General features: G+C 31.9%; 1 protein-coding gene and 2 long non-coding RNA genes across 6 annotated transcripts; 1 reads left to right on the top strand and 2 right to left on the bottom strand.

The window, feature by feature from the left end:
* Positions 1 to 3070: 3070 nt before the first annotated feature.
* On the bottom strand, positions 3071 to 5685 carry LOC115972238 (protein ANTAGONIST OF LIKE HETEROCHROMATIN PROTEIN 1-like). Of its 3 annotated transcripts, XM_031092451.1 has the most exons (4): positions 5375 to 5460; positions 4753 to 4825; positions 4498 to 4597; positions 3071 to 4278 (listed from the first exon to the last, which is right to left on the bottom strand). In XM_031092451.1, the coding sequence occupies exons 3-4, from the start codon at positions 4553 to 4555 to the stop codon at positions 3224 to 3226; spliced, it is 1113 nt and encodes a 370-aa protein (XP_030948311.1). In that variant the 5' UTR covers positions 4556 to 4597; positions 4753 to 4825; positions 5375 to 5460; the 3' UTR covers positions 3071 to 3223. The 3 variants fall into 3 exon arrangements, with proteins under 3 accessions (XP_030948311.1, XP_030948310.1, XP_030948309.1); XM_031092450.1 differs by having other exon boundaries at positions 4498 to 4825; XM_031092449.1 differs by lacking the exons at positions 4498 to 4597; positions 4753 to 4825 and having other exon boundaries at positions 3073 to 4278; positions 5375 to 5685.
* Positions 5686 to 12816: 7131 nt separating this feature from the next.
* On the bottom strand, positions 12817 to 14614 carry LOC115972241. Its single transcript, XR_004087453.1, has 2 exons — positions 14448 to 14614; positions 12817 to 13089 (listed from the first exon to the last, which is right to left on the bottom strand). It is a non-coding gene; the product is annotated as an uncharacterized LOC115972241 (long non-coding RNA).
* Positions 14615 to 14638: 24 nt separating this feature from the next.
* On the top strand, positions 14639 to 16571 carry LOC115972239. Of its 2 annotated transcripts, XR_004087452.1 has the most exons (3): positions 14639 to 14696; positions 14842 to 14940; positions 16299 to 16571. It is a non-coding gene; the product is annotated as an uncharacterized LOC115972239 (long non-coding RNA). The 2 variants fall into 2 exon arrangements; XR_004087451.1 differs by lacking the exon at positions 14639 to 14696 and having other exon boundaries at positions 14727 to 14940.
* Positions 16572 to 17721: the final 1150 nt, after the last annotated feature.

Here is a 17721-nt window from a genome sequence, read left to right as displayed (position 1 = left end):
TAACACCCTTTGTTCCTTATTATTTATCTTCGCCAATGAAAAGGAAAATCAAATTTAATTACACGTGAATTCACTCAAACAAACTTTCACATTCTTTTTTTTTTCCTAATCATTTCACATTCTTAATATTTTATTTTCATCTTTAAAAAATGTCATAATTGAAACTAATCTGCTGAATAAATTGGCTATCGACCCCTTCAGATACAAAAATCCAGATTTTCCTTTGTTTATTGCTTGGCCAGACCACAAACAGAACTTTTCCAAGTACCCCATTAGAGTAAAACACCTCTGAGATTCTTGCTTTGCAAAGGAGCAACAAATCATCAGCATATAATAATTGAAGAAAATTCTGGTCCACAGGCAGCAGCATGGACACTCTTCAAAGAGAAATCAACTTCTCTTTTAATCTTTTATAATTAAAAAAATAAAAAATAAAAATCTCTTTTAATCATTTAGATAAAACTTCAGTGTATAAAATAAAGAAATATGGAGATATTGGGTCACCTTATTGTAAAATCTTATAAACCAGTGGAGAGTAGGATTGAAATTTTCTTGTTCGTCTCAGTCTTCTTAGGCATCGGATGACAATGGTGTCATTCTCATTTGCTTTCAATTTCTAATAGTCGAGCTGTTATTAAAAACTAGTCGCAGACCCATACGATGCATGAGAATATATAATTACTTTGATATTGTGGTATGATGTATAATTTGTTCTCTCTGAAAATAAAAAAAAAAAATTCTAAAATTATTTTTCATCTATCCATCTTTATATTTATATATATATATATATCATATTATTATTTGTCGTGTTTGATTGAAATTATTTCTTTTTGACGTAGTCCATATTTTTCTAAATTATATTATGGTATGTTGTGTTTTCTTTTTCTTTTTTTTCAAATATATTATTCAAATTTCTCATTTCTTAAATGAGATATTGTAATAATCAAAACTCATCACACAATTACACTTGATATTGCTTCAATAGTTGAGAAACTCATTCAAATACATAGCAAGATTGTATTTTGATATAAATTCTAATTTTATTTTTCAAAATAACGAAGTATTATGTCAAACAAAAATCAAACAAAAGCTATGAGATAGAGAGAAAAGGCTTGTGATGGAGAACTCAAAAACACACACAAAATCGTATATTAACCCAAAATAGTGTTATAAAAAAAATACGATGATTCATCACCTAAAGTTAAGTTGCAAGAAAGAATAAATAATCGAGAAAGAGAATAATCACATTTTTCGAGAGAGACCTAAATTAGATAAATTTATAAAAAATAAGATGAGAAGAAGAATAGTTAAAATAAAAGATATAGTCACACCAAATTATCCAAGTCATGTTTTGTAATTGAATAATATTATATTCTTATATACTGTCTTTATAATGCAATATGATAGCATTTAACAATCAAAGAAAAGAAAAAGAAATGATTATCAAAAAAAGAAAAAGAAAAAGAAATATAACAACTTAAAAACACAAAACCAAAAAGTTTAAAGCATGAAATACAATTTAATCTTATTTATTTTTTGTAGTGGTATGCATCAGCCTAAAGTAGCATTTTAAAAAACACATAAATTTATCAACCAAAAGTAAAGATATAAAACATAAAAAAAAATCCACACAAAAAAGGAGAGAGAGAGAGAATAATAGTAGAGCTCTAAAGAACATGGAAATTCATCAACATAAAGTAAAGATACCCAAAAAAAAAAAAAAAACATGAGAAAGAGAGAGAGTAATAACCTTTTTATGTGATAAAATATGTATAGAGTGAGAAAGAAAATAGCAAATTTATAGTAAGAGGATGGGGATAAGAATAGTCAAAATAAAAAGAAGATGAAGGATAAGGAAGAGTGATATTAATTTTGATAGTAGTTGGGAGATGAAAAGGTAAAAAAAAAAAATAAAGAATAAATAATCAAGAAATAGTGTTATAAAAAAATACAATGATTCATCAACCTAAAGTTAAGGAGAAGTGATACGTTCACAACATTTTTACAACAAATCATAAGTAGTTAGTTGTTATTGGTTCAAATTTGAACCTACTACTAGGATTACTTTTTTACCTCAATAATAATAACCAGTAACAACTTGCTACTTATGATTTGTTGCAAAAAAGAATAAATAATCGAGAAAGAGAATAATCACCTTTTTTAGGAGAGACCTAAATTAGATAAATTTATAGAAAATAAGATGAGAAGAAAAATAGTCAAAATAAAAGATATAGTCATACCAAATTATTCAAGTCATGTTATGTAATTGAATAATATTATATTCTTATATACTGTCTTTATAATGCAATATGATAGCATTTAACAATCAAAGAAAAGAAAAAGAAATATCACAACTTAAAAACATAAAACCGAAAAGTTTGGAGTGTGAAATACAACTTAAAGGAGAGTTCTAAAGAACACAAATTCATCAATCTAAAAAAAAATAAAAATCCACACATAAAAGGGGAGAGAGAGAGAGAGGGGGAGAATAATAGTAGAGTTCTAAAGAACATGGAAACTCATTAACATAAAGTAAAGATACCAAAAAAAAAAACCCAAAAAGAAAGAGAAAAAAAACATGAGAAAGAGAGAATAACCTTTTTACGTTATAAAATATGTATAGAGTGAAAGAGAGAATAGCAAATTTATAGTAAGAGGATGGAGATAAGAATAGTCAAAATAAAAGAAAGATGAAGGGATAAAGGAAGAGTGATATTAATGTTGATAGTAGTGGAGAGATGAAAAAGTAAAAATTAAAGGGAAAAGTTGGAGAAAATGCAAAAGTAAACTACAAAATTAATAAATAAATAAAAATAGTCAAAAAATAAGAGAGAAATGATTGAAAATAAGTAGGTGATACGGTCGCTGATGTGGCTCAACTAGAGCGTAGCAACAATAAATGCTACGCTTCAGCTTTTAAATATATATATAGATAAAACCATGATTACATGATAGTAAAATGATTGATGAGAAACTTATGAATCCGAAATGATCCTCAATACCAAAGAAAAGTTATGGCCCCAACATTCCCCAAAAAGTGGGGCAAATAACCAAATCTTGACGTTTAGAAAACTAAATGGCACTTCAAAGAATAAAATGTTTTTATAATCTTAATTTCAACAACAAAATGCACATGACACCCGTTTAAAGAGGTTGAACTTCAATCTAGGCTACAACAACACAGAAAGCAGTATTAGTGCTGTAAATAAAGAATAGAATTAGATTACTTTGACACAGCTTTTTCTTTGCCCTGATGGAAGAATTTGGCTAGGTTGTCTCTCATAGTCCTCCCCAATGGATCAACTTGCTTACAGTACTGTTCTCCATATCCAGGGTCATGATGACCAGACAAAGCAACATCTGGAAGTAAATTATCTCCACAGTCAATCACAATATTGTGTAGTAAACAACATACTAGGATAATGCTAGGCAGTTTCCGCTTATCTGGCCTCCACATAACCTTGTTAAGGATTCTCCAACTACCCTTTACCCGTGAGAATGCCCTCACTGCAAGCAACCTTGCGGCCTCATGCAAGGCATTGAACGTGGACATGGAAGCCGAGAGGCCATTACTATCATAGGGGGTTATGAGCCATGGAAGAAGAGGGTAGCCAACTCCACCAACTATAAACTCCCTAATGTCCTCTCCTCCAAGTAAAGTTCTTACACTTCCATTTAAACGCTCTCCACCCTCACAGAGTTTGGAAAAACCAGTACACTTCAATACCCTGGAAACTGTCATGCCTCCAGGCCAACCTGTAACAATATCAAGAAATCTCATTTCGTGGTCAACAATTCCCTGCAATAGCATGCTGTAGTTATTCTCTGGATCACACCAATCATCAGAGGTCTGTACAGCGGGAAGGGTCATGATGATGTGTGTTGCATCAATGGCTCCACAACAATTAGGCATCCCAAAAGACACTTCAAATTTGGACTTGACTTCCTCCATTCTATTGGAATCGGGCCACTTGAGATGATGTTTGGCACGTTCTTCTAGTGCTTCAATGAATCTCCAAGTCACCTGAGAAACTGTGGACTGGCCAACCCCAAATGAAGCTCCCACGGAGACTTGGGACTCACCAGAGGCCAGCCTTCTCAAGGCGATTGCAACCTGTTTCTCAACACTAAGAAGTCTTCCCTCGATGTTGATAAGCCCTGACGGTGGCCTTGATATAAGATCTTCTCTTACAAGAGAACAGATATATTCAAAGGTATTTTTTGAAACCCTGAAGAAATGCTTGAAACCTTCTGCTTCATCACTGGGTACCGAACTACCTGTAAGTTTGAAGTACAGAAATATACTTCAAAGTTATCATGGATTTCAATTCACAAAGTTAAAGTCAAACTACTTATCTCATACTCAAATCTAATATTTCCAAGATTAGGAACCAAATTCATCATTCTACTTCAAATTTCTTACTCAAATGCCACTATTTTTATGCTCTATTTTTCAGAGTTCCTTAACTCATTAAAAACAAGGTATCAGTGGCTTACGCTCCAGAATCCACTCTAGGATTGTGCCTAAAACGCTACCCATTCCTTTCTGAGACATGTCTGAGCTTGTGTTGTGACAGTACTAAAACCATTAAATCACCTAAACTTAAAAGTAGAGTATTGCAAAGTCATTTTGGACCCAAATAACAAATTCCTTCAAATGGAATTTAGCACAACAAACATATCAAATACAGAAACCCATTAATAGTATAACTCAGACCAAAATCATGATAGAAAAAAAAAACATAAATTTACCTCAAAATAGGAGTGCCCACGAGTTTTTGCACAACAAGCATTATCAAATACACAAGCCCATCAATTCTATAACCTTCACAAAATTCATGATAGCCAAAAAAAGAATATAACTTTACCTCAAAATATGAATGCCCATGAGTTAAATTCACACTAAAAATGCAGTGAAGGAAGGTAAAAAAGAGTGAGTGAGATCAAAATGAAACCACATCATCAAACACACAAACCCATTAATACTACTACCCTGAACAAAATCATGAAAGAGGAAAAAAATACCTCAAAATATGAATGCCAAAACAAACATGATCAAATACACAAACCCATTACTACTATAATCCTGATCAAAACCATGGTAGAGTACAAAAATAAAATTGTCTCTCTTCTTTTTTTTCTTTTTTTTTCCCCTCAAATTATGAAAAAAGAACAGAACCCCATTAATACTATAACCCTGATCAAAACCATGATAGCAAAAACACACAACTTTACCATAAAATATGAATGCCCATGAGTTGAATTTCTTCTAAAAACACTCAGTGAAGGAAGGAAAAGAAGAGTGAGTGAGATAATAAAAAAAACTAAAAAAAAAAAAACGATAAAAAAAAAAAAAAAGGAAAGAAAAAGAAACCTGGGGTTGAAGAAGAATTCTTGCGCCAGAAAGTGTCCCACCAGTCAGACTCAGTGGGTTTGGACTCAACAGGAGGAACCACAGTGCTTATACTTTTGCGTTTCTTCAATTTTTTCAGCTCCCTTTTGCTCTTCTTCGATTTCTTATGCGGCGCCATGGACCACAAGACAAGAGTTTAGAGTGAGAGTTAGGGAAGGAAATAAAATTCAGGAAATGTGTTGTTGGACTTTGGACTTGGACTTCGAGGGAGACAAGAAATTGAGGGAATTTGAAGCTTCCTATTAAGCTTTAATTGAAGCTCTCATTTGATCACTCTCTTTACTCTCTAGTACCAATTTTGGCTGATTAGCACATTTTTAGGAGGGTAATTCTACAGTACCCAAAAAAAGTTACCGTACCCGCTGATAGTAAACTTGGTATATAGTTACTTTTTTTTTTTTTTTTTTTTTTTTTTTTCCTCACATTTGACAGTTTCATCATCATATTGTACAGTTCCAACATCAAATGTGAGAGTTCTTTTATTACATTTGGTGGTTCCGTTACTTTTTTCTTACATTTGACGATTCTATTCTCATATTGTGCAGATCCAACTTCACATGTGACAGTTCTTTTGTCACATTCGGTGATTCCCTTTTTTTTTTCTCACATTTGACGGTTCCATCGTCACATTGTGCAGTTTCAACATCACATGTGACAATTCTTTTCTCACATTTAATGATTCCTTTACTTTTTTTTCTCACATTTAACAGTTTTATCGTCACATTATGCAGTTCCAACATCACATGTGACAGTTCTTTCTCACATTTAATACTTCCCTTACTTTTTCTCACATTTGACAGTTTTATCCTCACATTGTGCAGTTCCAACATCACATGTGATAGTTCTTTTCTCACATTTAGTGGTTTTCTTACTCTTTTGTCACATTCGGCGATTCTGTTATTTTTTTCCTCACATTTAACGGTTTCATCCTCACATTGTGCAGTTTCAACATCACATGTAACGGTTTTTTTGTCACATTTAGTGGTTTCTTTTTTTTTTTTTTATCACATTTGACGGTTCCATCGTCACATTGTGCAGTTCCAACATCACATGTGATAATTCTTTTGTCACATTTAATGGTTCCTTTACTTTTTTCTCACATTTGACAGTTCATCGTCACATTTGACAGTTTCATCATCACATTTTACAGTTCCAACATCACATGTGACAGTTCTTTTCTCACATTTAATGGTTCCCTTACTTTTTTCTCACATTTGACAGTTCTATCCTCACATTGTGCAATTCCAACATCACATGTGACAGTTCTTTTCTCACATTTAGTGGTTCCCTTATTCTTTTGTCACATTCGGCGGTTCCCCTATTTTTTTCTCACATTTGACAGTTTCATCATCACATTATGCAATTCCAACATCACATATGACAATTCTTTTCTCACATTTAATGGTCCCCTTACTTTTTTCTCACATTTGACAGTTTCATTCTCACATTGTGCAGTTCCAACATCACATGTGACAGTTCTTTTCTCACATTTAGTGGTTCCCTTACTCTTTTGTCACATTCGATGGTTCCCTTATTTTTTTTCTCACATTTAATGGTTCCATTCTCACATTGTGTAGTTCCAACATCACATGTGACAGTTTTTTTCTCACATTTGGTGGTTCCCTTACTTTTTTCTTACATTTGACAGTTTCATCCTCACATTGTACAGTTCCAACATCACATGTGACAGTTCTTTTCTCACATTTGGTGGTTCACTTACTTTTTTTCTCTCACATTTGACTATTCTATCCTCACATTGTGCAGTTCCAACATCACATTTGACAATTCTTTTGTCACATTCGATGGTTCCCTTTTTTTTTTCTCACATTTGAAGGTTTTATTATCATATTGTGCAGTTCCAACATCACATTTAACAGTTCTTTTGTCACATATAGTGGTTCTTTTATTTTATTTTCTCAAATTTGATGATTCCATTATCATATTAAGCAGTACCAACATCACATCTACTCTATTTTTGTCACATGTGACAGTTCTTTTGTCACATTAGGTGGTTCCCTTACTTTTTTCTCACATTCGACAGTTTCATCCTCACATTGTGTAGTTCCAACATCACATGTGACAATTCTTTTGACACTTCAGTGGCTCCCTTATTTTTTTCTTATATTTGACAGTTTCATCCTCACATTGTAAAGTTCCAATACTACATGCGACAGTTCTTTTCTCACATTTGGTGGTTCCCTTACTTTTTTTCTCACATTTGACGCTTCCATCTTCACATCGTGCAATTTCAACATCACATTTGACAGTTATTTTGTCACATTCGGTGATTCCCTTTTTTTTTTCTCACATTTGATGGTTCCATCATCACATTGTACAGTTCCAACATTACATTTGATAGTTCTTTTGTTACATTTAGTGGTCCCTTTATTTGTTTCTCAAATTTGATGATTCTATTATCACATTGTGCAGTTCCAATATCAAATTATACAGTTCTCCTATCACATATAATTACTCCTTTATTTTTTTCTCAAATTTGATGGTTTTATTGTTATATTAAGTAGTACCAACATCGCATTTGACTTTATTTTTGTCACATTTAATGGTACCCTATTTTTTATTCTCAAATTTGACAGTTCTATTATTACATTGGGCAATATCAACATCACTTCTAATCGTATTTTTGTCACATTCAATGGTACTCTATTTTTTTCTTACAATTTACAATTCAATTGTCACAGTAGGCAGTACTAATATCACATCTAACCATAATTTTACATTTGGACCTACTACTGAAGTCACTTTTTTATTTACTAATAATCGCTCATCACAATATTAATTTTTTTTAAAGTTATTAAAAAATTTAGATCTAAAATCTAAAACCAAAAAAAAAAAAAAAAACATCCTAAGAAATTAGCCCAACCACAATAATTACTTTTGTTCACAAAAAAAATCAACCGGTTTTATCTTGGTTTCTTCCACACTTAATTGGTGTACCAATTAACTTCTTACGTATCCCCTCTTGGAAGCTTCCATCACATTTAGGGGCATACCTCCCTATAAAATAACCTAGTTGAGGTCACTTTCTTGATATTTATATTTTTATTATTTATATATACTATAAAACCAAAGATGTATAACCTTGTATGCTCTCTAATTGTTCTTATGCAATATCTGCAACTTAATCATAGTTGTGTGTTTATTGTGGTGTCTAAGGTTGGAAATAGGGTAACTATACAATTAGCAAGTTATGCAAAAAAGTCCAATCCAAAGATTGTTGACAACTTTAAAATTTTCAGTAAACACTTGAATTGAAACTACAAATCTAATATGAAATAGTCATCAATCAAGGCTACTACACCGGGTTTTATGTTTTTTAAGCATTTTCATTAGATCCACGTGTGCAGAAGTGTCCCAAATGACTGGAACCAACATCACATTTGATTGTACATTTCTCAAATTCGGTGGTATTTTAATTTTTTCCTCACATTTGACAGTTCCATTATCACATTGAGCAATACTAACATCACATGTGATTGCACTTTTGTCACATTTGATGGTTCCCTTATTTTTTTCTCACATTTGATGATTCCATTGTCACATTAGGCAGTACTAACATCACATTTGATCGTACTTTTGCCACATTTGGTTGTACTCTTATTTTTTTCTTACATTTGATAGTATCATATTCAAATTGTACGGTACCAACATCACATGTGATTGTACTTTTGTCACATTCGGTGCTTTTTTTTTTCTCACATTTGATGGTTCCATTGCACATTGGGCAATACTAACATCTTATTTGACTAAAATTTTCTCACATTTAGTGGTACTTTAATCTTTACTCACATTTGACAATTCCATTGTCACATTGAGCATAGGGGTGGGAAAATCTGACATGACCTGCGAACCTGACACGACTAACCCGTTTATAAACAGGTCATGGGTTAAAACTAAACAGGTTTGGGTCATATTCGGGTTGACACAACTAATCCATTTAAAAACGAGTCATGTTTGTGTTCAACATGCGAACCTGACTGACCTATTTAACATGTTTAGATTCTTAAATTATTAATGTAAGGACCATAATTGATATCCTAGCCCAAGATATGAATGGACTTAAGTCCAAAAGCCCAAAACAATGAATTTGTAGATAATAGATTAGAAAACTGGGTTTTAGTTAACCAAACAACAAATTAGATAGGTTTGATGACAAATGAATGAAAATATACAAGTGTAAACTGAAGAAAAAACGTCCTCGGCAAAGTCCGAGGACACTGGTTCTTATATAATGTTCTGAGGTAATTTTACAAGTTTGGTTCTAGATTGCTACAGTGTTTCTTCCTTGATTTTTCCGATCCCCTTGTCTCAATGCCACTTCCTTCTTTTATACTGTCTTTCCTTTTCATCTTCACCTTCCACGTGCATGCCAGACGGTTGGGGTGGATACTTGTCTCATCAGCACTCCCCATAAGTCTTTATGTAGTAGCTGTAAGGCTGAAATCCACTGTTCAGGCATCACCTCCACATTAATGCGGTCAGAGAGTTAGCTGCAATGCATTTAATGCGGTGGTAGCAGCTTTCTCCTTAGATATTTTAGAACTCCTCCCTATCTGATGTCTTTGCAATGCTTATCCGCTCCAACTGAATTTCCGGGATCGTTACCCTTGTTGACAGGCTATCTCTTAGGACCTCGGCTTTGTCTAGCCAAAGATGCATTCATCCTCGGCCCACTCTCATAAGCCATTATGACCAAAACTAACCTCTTTATTCATCAACACAGTCTCTTCTGATGAAAACTTCTCCTCCGACAGATCCTTGTCCTCGTCTTAGGCGATGGGCCCAAGATACAACCAGATAAAGAACTCTCCTGGGCTCAACATCCCTACAATTAATTATTTTGATATTATTACTTATTTTATGGTTGTTTTTATATGTTTATTACTATATTTATAGTTGTAATTGTATATTAATTTTAGATATATGAGAATTGATAAAAATTATATAGGTTAGGTATGACCTATTAATAAAAAAATTATTAAACGGGCCATTTGTATTAACTTTTACATGACTTGTTAATTAAACGAGTTAAACTTGTCAGGTTAGGTCGACCTGTGTTAATAAACAGGCCATGTTCTGGTTGAGGATTCCTGATACGTTTACTAAACAAGTCAGGTTCGGGTCAAACCATATAGTCAAATACTTATGGCTTGACATGACACGAACCCGACCCGCGAACACAAATTGCCACCTCTAATTGGGCAGTACCAATATCACATGTGACCGTACTTTTGATAGTTCTTTTTTTTTTTTTTTTTTTCTTCTCACATTTGATGGTTTTTTTATCACATTAAACAGTACCAATATCACATATGACAGTACTTTTGCCACATTTAGTTGTACTAGTATTTTTTTTTCTAACATTTAATGGTACCATCTTCAAATTGTATAGTATCAAAATCATATGTGACTGTACTTTTGTTATGTTTGGTGGTTCAATTTTTTTTTCTCGCAAATGATGGTTCTATTGTTACATTAGGCAGTACCAACATCACATTTGACTATACTTTTCTCACATTTGGTTTTACTTTAATTTTTTTTCTCACATTTGATGATGCCTTTCTCACATTGTGTGCAGTACCAACATTACATGTGATTGTACTTTTGTCACATTTAGTGGTCCCTTTATTTCTTTCTCACATTTGATGGTTCCATTGTCACATTTGGTTTTACTTTAATTTTTTTTCTCACATTTGACGATGCTTTTCTCACATTGTGCAATACTAACATCACATGTGACTGTACTTTTGTCACATTTAGGGTCCCCTTATTTCTTTCTCACATTTGATGGTTCTATTATCACATTAGGCAGTACTAACATCAGATTAGACTGTACATTTCTCACATTCGGTGGTACTTTTGTCCCATTCAATGGTTCTCTTTTTTTTTTTTCTCACCAATTACTATAATACCTCTAAAATAAGAAAATTACCGAAATACCCTTAGAACCTAAAAAATGGAAAAAAATCACCCTAAAACTTAAAAATTACTATAAAATCCAAAAAATGACTGAAATAACCACGAACTTAAAAAATGACCAAAATAGCCTTAGGAAAAAAAAATTACCACGTGACCTTAAAACTTAAAAAATGACTAAAATTACCATAAAACCTAAAAAATGACTAAAATAACCACAAAACCTAAAATATGACCAAAATACCCCCTGAAACCTCTATTCGCAAAACCAAAATGAAAATAAAAATTTTATACAACCACTCTATTTGCTTGATTTGAAACCCGTTGATTTTGAAATTAATGGATTTAAAAAGCCTTAATTTGAAATCCGTTGATTTTTAAATTCCTTGTTTAGGTCTTTTTATACAATGAAGGATTTGAAATTTCATTGTTTAGATACATAAATTTGAATTTGGATTTAAGATCAATAAAATATTTTTTCCAATTATTATTTTTCTAAAACCTTCTACATTTTAATTTTAGTAACATTTTTTAATAAATACATGAGATAATAAAAAAGCCATTGATAATCCAATTGACAAGATGATGACTAAAAGTCTATCATCGGACAAAATGGACTTCTGCCCTTTTCAGGCAAATTAATTAGCTTTTTGCCCTTCTTCCCAAACTAAATAGGGAAATGCCCCTCTTTTGAAACTCGATTTTTTCAAAATCGAGTTAAGCCCTATGTGACTTTTTCAAGGACCTATAGTAACGTTTTTAAGGACCTATAGTGGCGTTTTGTAACTTGATATCCATGAAATCGAGTTATAGGCAATTTTATTGCCTATAACTCGATTTCATGAATATCAAGTTTATTGCCTATAACTCGATTTCATGAATATCAAGTTACAAAACGTCACTATAAATTCTTAAAATGTCACTATAGGTCCTTAAAAACGTCACTATAGGGCTCTAGATTTTTTTTTTTTTTTTTTTTAACTCGATTTTGAGAAAGTCGAGTTTCAAAAGAGAAGCATTTCCCTATTTAGTTTGGAAAGAAGGGCGAAAGGCTAATTAATTTGGCTGAAAAGGGTAGAAGCCCATTTTGTCCGTCTATCATCATAGCTAACTAATTATTATTATTTTTTTTTCCAACTATTGATAACTAAAATGTTCTATATCAACCTAAAGAGAGAACATAAATGCATGAGTTTTTTCTCAACATTTAAAATCTCAAACTAAAAAATTGTTTCAAAGTTCTTAACAACTAAAAAGTTTTATTTCAAGAGAGTCGATAAAGTATCCAAAATATGTGTTTTTTGCACAAAATTCAAAACGAAGAAGCCATTGATAGACCAATTGACAAGATAATGACTAAATATCTTCCATCATAGCTGACTAAAAAAAAATGTCTTGCCAACTAAAATATTTTAGAGAGAGAGAGAGAGAGAGAGTACTCAAAATACATGGGTTTTTTAACAACATTCAAAATCTCAAACTTAAAAATTGTTTCAAAGTGGATCTTTTCTACTCTTTTTTCTTTGTCAAGGCTCAATTGCATAACTTATTGATACCAAATGTTGATGTGTTGTTGTGCAATAGGAGACTTCATCAATTTTCTCCTTCCTCAATCATAAATTCAACTGCATCGTCCATATATTTTGCACCAACTCCAATAGCTCTATCCATCCCACACAAGATCTCAATGTCCTCCAATTGTCAATAACTTTGTTTTTATAAGCACATGCTTTTGTATTTTTCTAAGGAGAAAAAAAAGAAGAAGCAATGAGTTAACTTAAATAAAATAAATTGGACAATAAAACAAAGGAAAGGGGAAAAAATAAAATAAAAAGCAGGACATTATGTGATGATTGTATTAGTGATAAACTTATGTAGAAATGAAAGGCATTATGTATCTACAAAATTTTCTCAAAGCAATCTTTAAACACATGGACAAAACTTGTTATAGCTTGAAAACTGCAATACCAGGAAGTAGTCAGCACACAGCCATATAGTTGAGTTAGCCTTGGGAAGTCATTCAATTTGGGCAGATCATAGCAGATACAAAGTCTATAGTTTTTTATTCCAAAATTTTCCATAAGATTATGAGTTACCAAAGATGAAAGATGGCTATTTTTTGTAAAATTAGATCACAATCCATGAAAATATAGTCATAAAGGAAAGAATTGGAGTGTCATTCTTTTATCTGACCAGTTAAGACTTTTACTTTAAACCGATTGAGAGAGGGAGAGCAAGTAATTGTGGCTGTCAACTAAAGCAAATAGGGAAAGCTTGGGCAGGGAGTTGATCATTGGTTTGTTTTAAAGAAGCTCTCTTTTCTAATGTTATAGGAGTTGAGTGTATTTGCCGTAATAGAAGTGGGGTCTTACCCTGTCACTGATATTTGTGTGTTTCCAGGGAGCTTTACGTTATTCCTTTGGTTATTGTAAATCTAGTCTCTATAGAGTGATGTACAGAGAGTGCAGGGTTATTAAAGATCTATGTGCAAGGTTAATAATATATATCTTACCCATAAAGAAAAAAAGAAAAAGAAAAAAGAAGAAGTAAAGAATACTAATGCACTAACAAACCATGTAAATCTGCTTTTACACTACAATGTTTGAAAACTCAACAATACAAATTTAAATAAAAGGAATGTGCAAAGCTAATAATCAATATGTCTACTTGCAAGTTAGCAAAATTAATTGTATTGTTACATGAATGACTCAATGAAATAATCAAGCAGTTTCTGAGTAGAACACAAAGCCAAATGTAAATTTTGTAAGAAAGTGAAAGAGAAGCACTAACTAGTTAAGAAGTGCTCTCAATTTTCCTGTTAATTTTCTTTTTCACTCTTGGTTATCTTGCCTAATTAAAATTTAAACACAAATCATCCATTTGAATGCTTAGACCTTAGAATTGTATCTTTCAATTTCTGTAATTTATGTGTGTATCAACTCTCTGGACTAAGCACTAGACATAACTAGTTGCATTACAAATGTTCTCAACAGCATTTGCCTAAGGGTCTTGCTCTCTTTGTTTCATATGAACAAATTTCCAAGAAATAAAATAAGCTTATAATGGTATGAAGAAATGAATATGAAAAAACTCAATTTACCTTGTGAAATTCACAAAAAAACGATGTCATTGAGTAATCTAAGCACCACCATCACAAAAAGCAGTTCGCTTTCCCTTATTTAGCCATCTGGAAATGCCACTGATAGATTCAACATTGTCAATATGAAAATTACGGGATATATCAAAACATTTTGTTATTTTGATATGCAATCTCTTTAATTTTTTTTTTTTTTTTTAGTTGTTAGCAAAGGAGAAGGCCACACCTTTGTATTTGGGAATAGCATCACAGGTTGTTTCTGGTGTCTGAGCTAATAGACTTTTCAGTTGATTTATCCACACACACAAAAAAGAAGATTAAAGAGATTGCATATCAAAATAACAAAATGTTTTGATATATCCCGTAATTTTCATATTGACAATGTTGAATCTATCAGTGGCATTTCCAGATGGCTAAATAAGGGAAAGCGAACTGCTTTTTGTGATGGTGGTGCTTAGATTACTCAATGACATCGTTTTTTTGTGAATTTCACAAGGTAAATTGAGTTTTTTCATATTCATTTCTTCATACCATTATAAGCTTATTTTATTTCTTGGAAATTTGTTCATATGAAACAAAGAGAGCAAGACCCTTAGGCAAATGCTGTTGAGAACATTTGTAATGCAACTAGTTATGTCTAGTGCTTAGTCCAGAGAGTTGATACACACATAAATTACAGAAATTGAAAGATACAATTCTAAGGTCTAAGCATTCAAATGGATGATTTGTGTTTAAATTTTAATTAGGCAAGATAACCAAGAGTGAAAAAGAAAATTAACAGGAAAATTGAGAGCACTTCTTAACTAGTTAGTGCTTCTCTTTCACTTTCTTACAAAATTTACATTTGGCTTTGTGTTCTACTCAGAAACTGCTTGATTATTTCATTGAGTCATTCATGTAACAATACAATTAATTTTGCTAACTTGCAAGTAGACATATTGATTATTAGCTTTGCACATTCCTTTTATTTAAATTTGTATTGTTGAGTTTTCAAACATTGTAGTGTAAAAGCAGATTTACATGGTTTGTTAGTGCATTAGTATTCTTTACTTCTTCTTTTTTCTTTTTCTTTTTTTCTTTATGGGTAAGATATATATTATTAACCTTGCACATAGATCTTTAATAACCCTGCACTCTCTGTACATCACTCTATAGAGACTAGATTTACAATAACCAAAGGAATAACGTAAAGCTCCCTGGAAACACACAAATATCAGTGACAGGGTAAGACCCCACTTCTATTACGGCAAATACACTCAACTCCTATAACATTAGAAAAGAGAGCTTCTTTAAAACAAACCAATGATCAACTCCCTGCCCAAGCTTTCCCTATTTGCTTTAGTTGACAGCCACAATTACTTGCTCTCCCTCTCTCAATCGGTTTAAAGTAAAAGTCTTAACTGGTCAGATAAAAGAATGACACTCCAATTCTTTCCTTTATGACTATATTTTCATGGATTGTGATCTAATTTTACAAAAAATAGCCATCTTTCATCTTTGGTAACTCATAATCTTAAGTAAAATTTTGGAATAAAAAACTATAGACTTTGTATCTGCTATGATCTGCCCAAATTGAATGACTTCCCAAGGCTAACTCAACTATATGGCTGTGTGCTGACTACTTCCTGGTATTGCAGTTTTCAAGCTATAACAAGTTTTGTCCATGTGTTTAAAGATTGCTTTGAGAAAATTTTGTAGATACATAATGCCTTTCATTTCTACATAAGTTTATCACTAATACAATCATCACATAATGTCCTGCTTTTTATTTTATTTTTTCCCCTTTCCTTTGTTTTATTGTCCAATTTATTTTATTTAAGTTAACTCATTGCTTCTTCTTTTTTTTCTCCTTAGAAAAATACAAAAGCATGTGCTTATAAAAACAAAGTTATTGACAATTGGAGGACATTGAGATCTTGTGTGGGATGGATAGAGCTATTGGAGTTGGTGCAAAATATATGGACGATGCAGTTGAATTTATGATTGAGGAAGGAGAAAATTGATGAAGTCTCCTATTGCACAACAACACATCAACATTTGGTATCAATAAGTTATGCAATTGAGCCTTGACAAAGAAAAAAGAGTAGAAAAGATCCACTTTGAAACAATTTTTAAGTTTGAGATTTTGAATGTTGTTAAAAAACCCATGTATTTTGAGTACTCTCTCTCTCTCTCTCTCTCTAAAATATTTTAGTTGGCAAGACATTTTTTTTTAGTCAGCTATGATGGAAGATATTTAGTCATTATCTTGTCAATTGGTCTATCAATGGCTTCTTCGTTTTGAATTTTGTGCAAAAAACACATATTTTGGATACTTTATCGACTCTCTTGAAATAAAACTTTTTAGTTGTTAAGAACTTTGAAACAATTTTTTAGTTTGAGATTTTAAATGTTGAGAAAAAACTCATGCATTTATGTTCTCTCTTTAGGTTGATATAGAACATTTTAGTTATCAATAGTTGGAAAAAAAAATAATAATAATTAGTTAGCTATGATGATAGACGGACAAAATGGGCTTCTACCCTTTTCAGCCAAATTAATTAGCCTTTCGCCCTTCTTTCCAAACTAAATAGGGAAATGCTTCTCTTTTGAAACTCGACTTTCTCAAAATCGAGTTAAAAAAAAAAAAAAAAAAAATCTAGAGCCCTATAGTGACGTTTTTAAGGACCTATAGTGACATTTTAAGAATTTATAGTGACGTTTTGTAACTTGATATTCATGAAATCGAGTTATAGGCAATAAACTTGATATTCATGAAATCGAGTTATAGGCAATAAAATTGCCTATAACTCGATTTCATGGATATCAAGTTACAAAACGCCACTATAGGTCCTTAAAAACGTTACTATAGGTCCTTGAAAAAGTCACATAGGGCTTAACTCGATTTTGAAAAAATCGAGTTTCAAAAGAGGGGCATTTCCCTATTTAGTTTGGGAAGAAGGGCAAAAAGCTAATTAATTTGCCTGAAAAGGGCAGAAGTCCATTTTGTCCGATGATAGACTTTTAGTCATCATCTTGTCAATTGGATTATCAATGGCTTTTTTATTATCTCATGTATTTATTAAAAAATGTTACTAAAATTAAAATGTAGAAGGTTTTAGAAAAATAATAATTGGAAAAAATATTTTATTGATCTTAAATCCAAATTCAAATTTATGTATCTAAACAATGAAATTTCAAATCCTTCATTGTATAAAAAGACCTAAACAAGGAATTTAAAAATCAATGGATTTCAAATTAAGGCTTTTTAAATCCATTAATTTCAAAATCAACGGGT

This window comes from Quercus lobata, chromosome 12, assembly GCF_001633185.2.
Source record: "Quercus lobata isolate SW786 chromosome 12, ValleyOak3.0 Primary Assembly, whole genome shotgun sequence".
In the NCBI taxonomy this organism is placed as follows: Eukaryota; Viridiplantae; Streptophyta; class Magnoliopsida; order Fagales; family Fagaceae; genus Quercus; species Quercus lobata.
The sequence above is the reverse complement of the archived record's forward strand: the minus strand, read 5'-3'. Positions and strand labels throughout refer to the sequence as shown.

Excerpts from the sequence above, each read along its gene's own strand:
- LOC115972238 (XM_031092449.1), bottom strand. The coding sequence starts at position 5,531 with ATGGCGCCGCATAAGAAATCGAAGAAGAGCAAAAGGGAGCTGAAAAAA. Across the intron at positions 4,279-5,374 it reads GAATTCTTCTTCAACCCCAG|GTAGTTCGGTACCCAGTGAT; the intron begins GTTTCTTTTTCT and ends TCAAACTTACAG.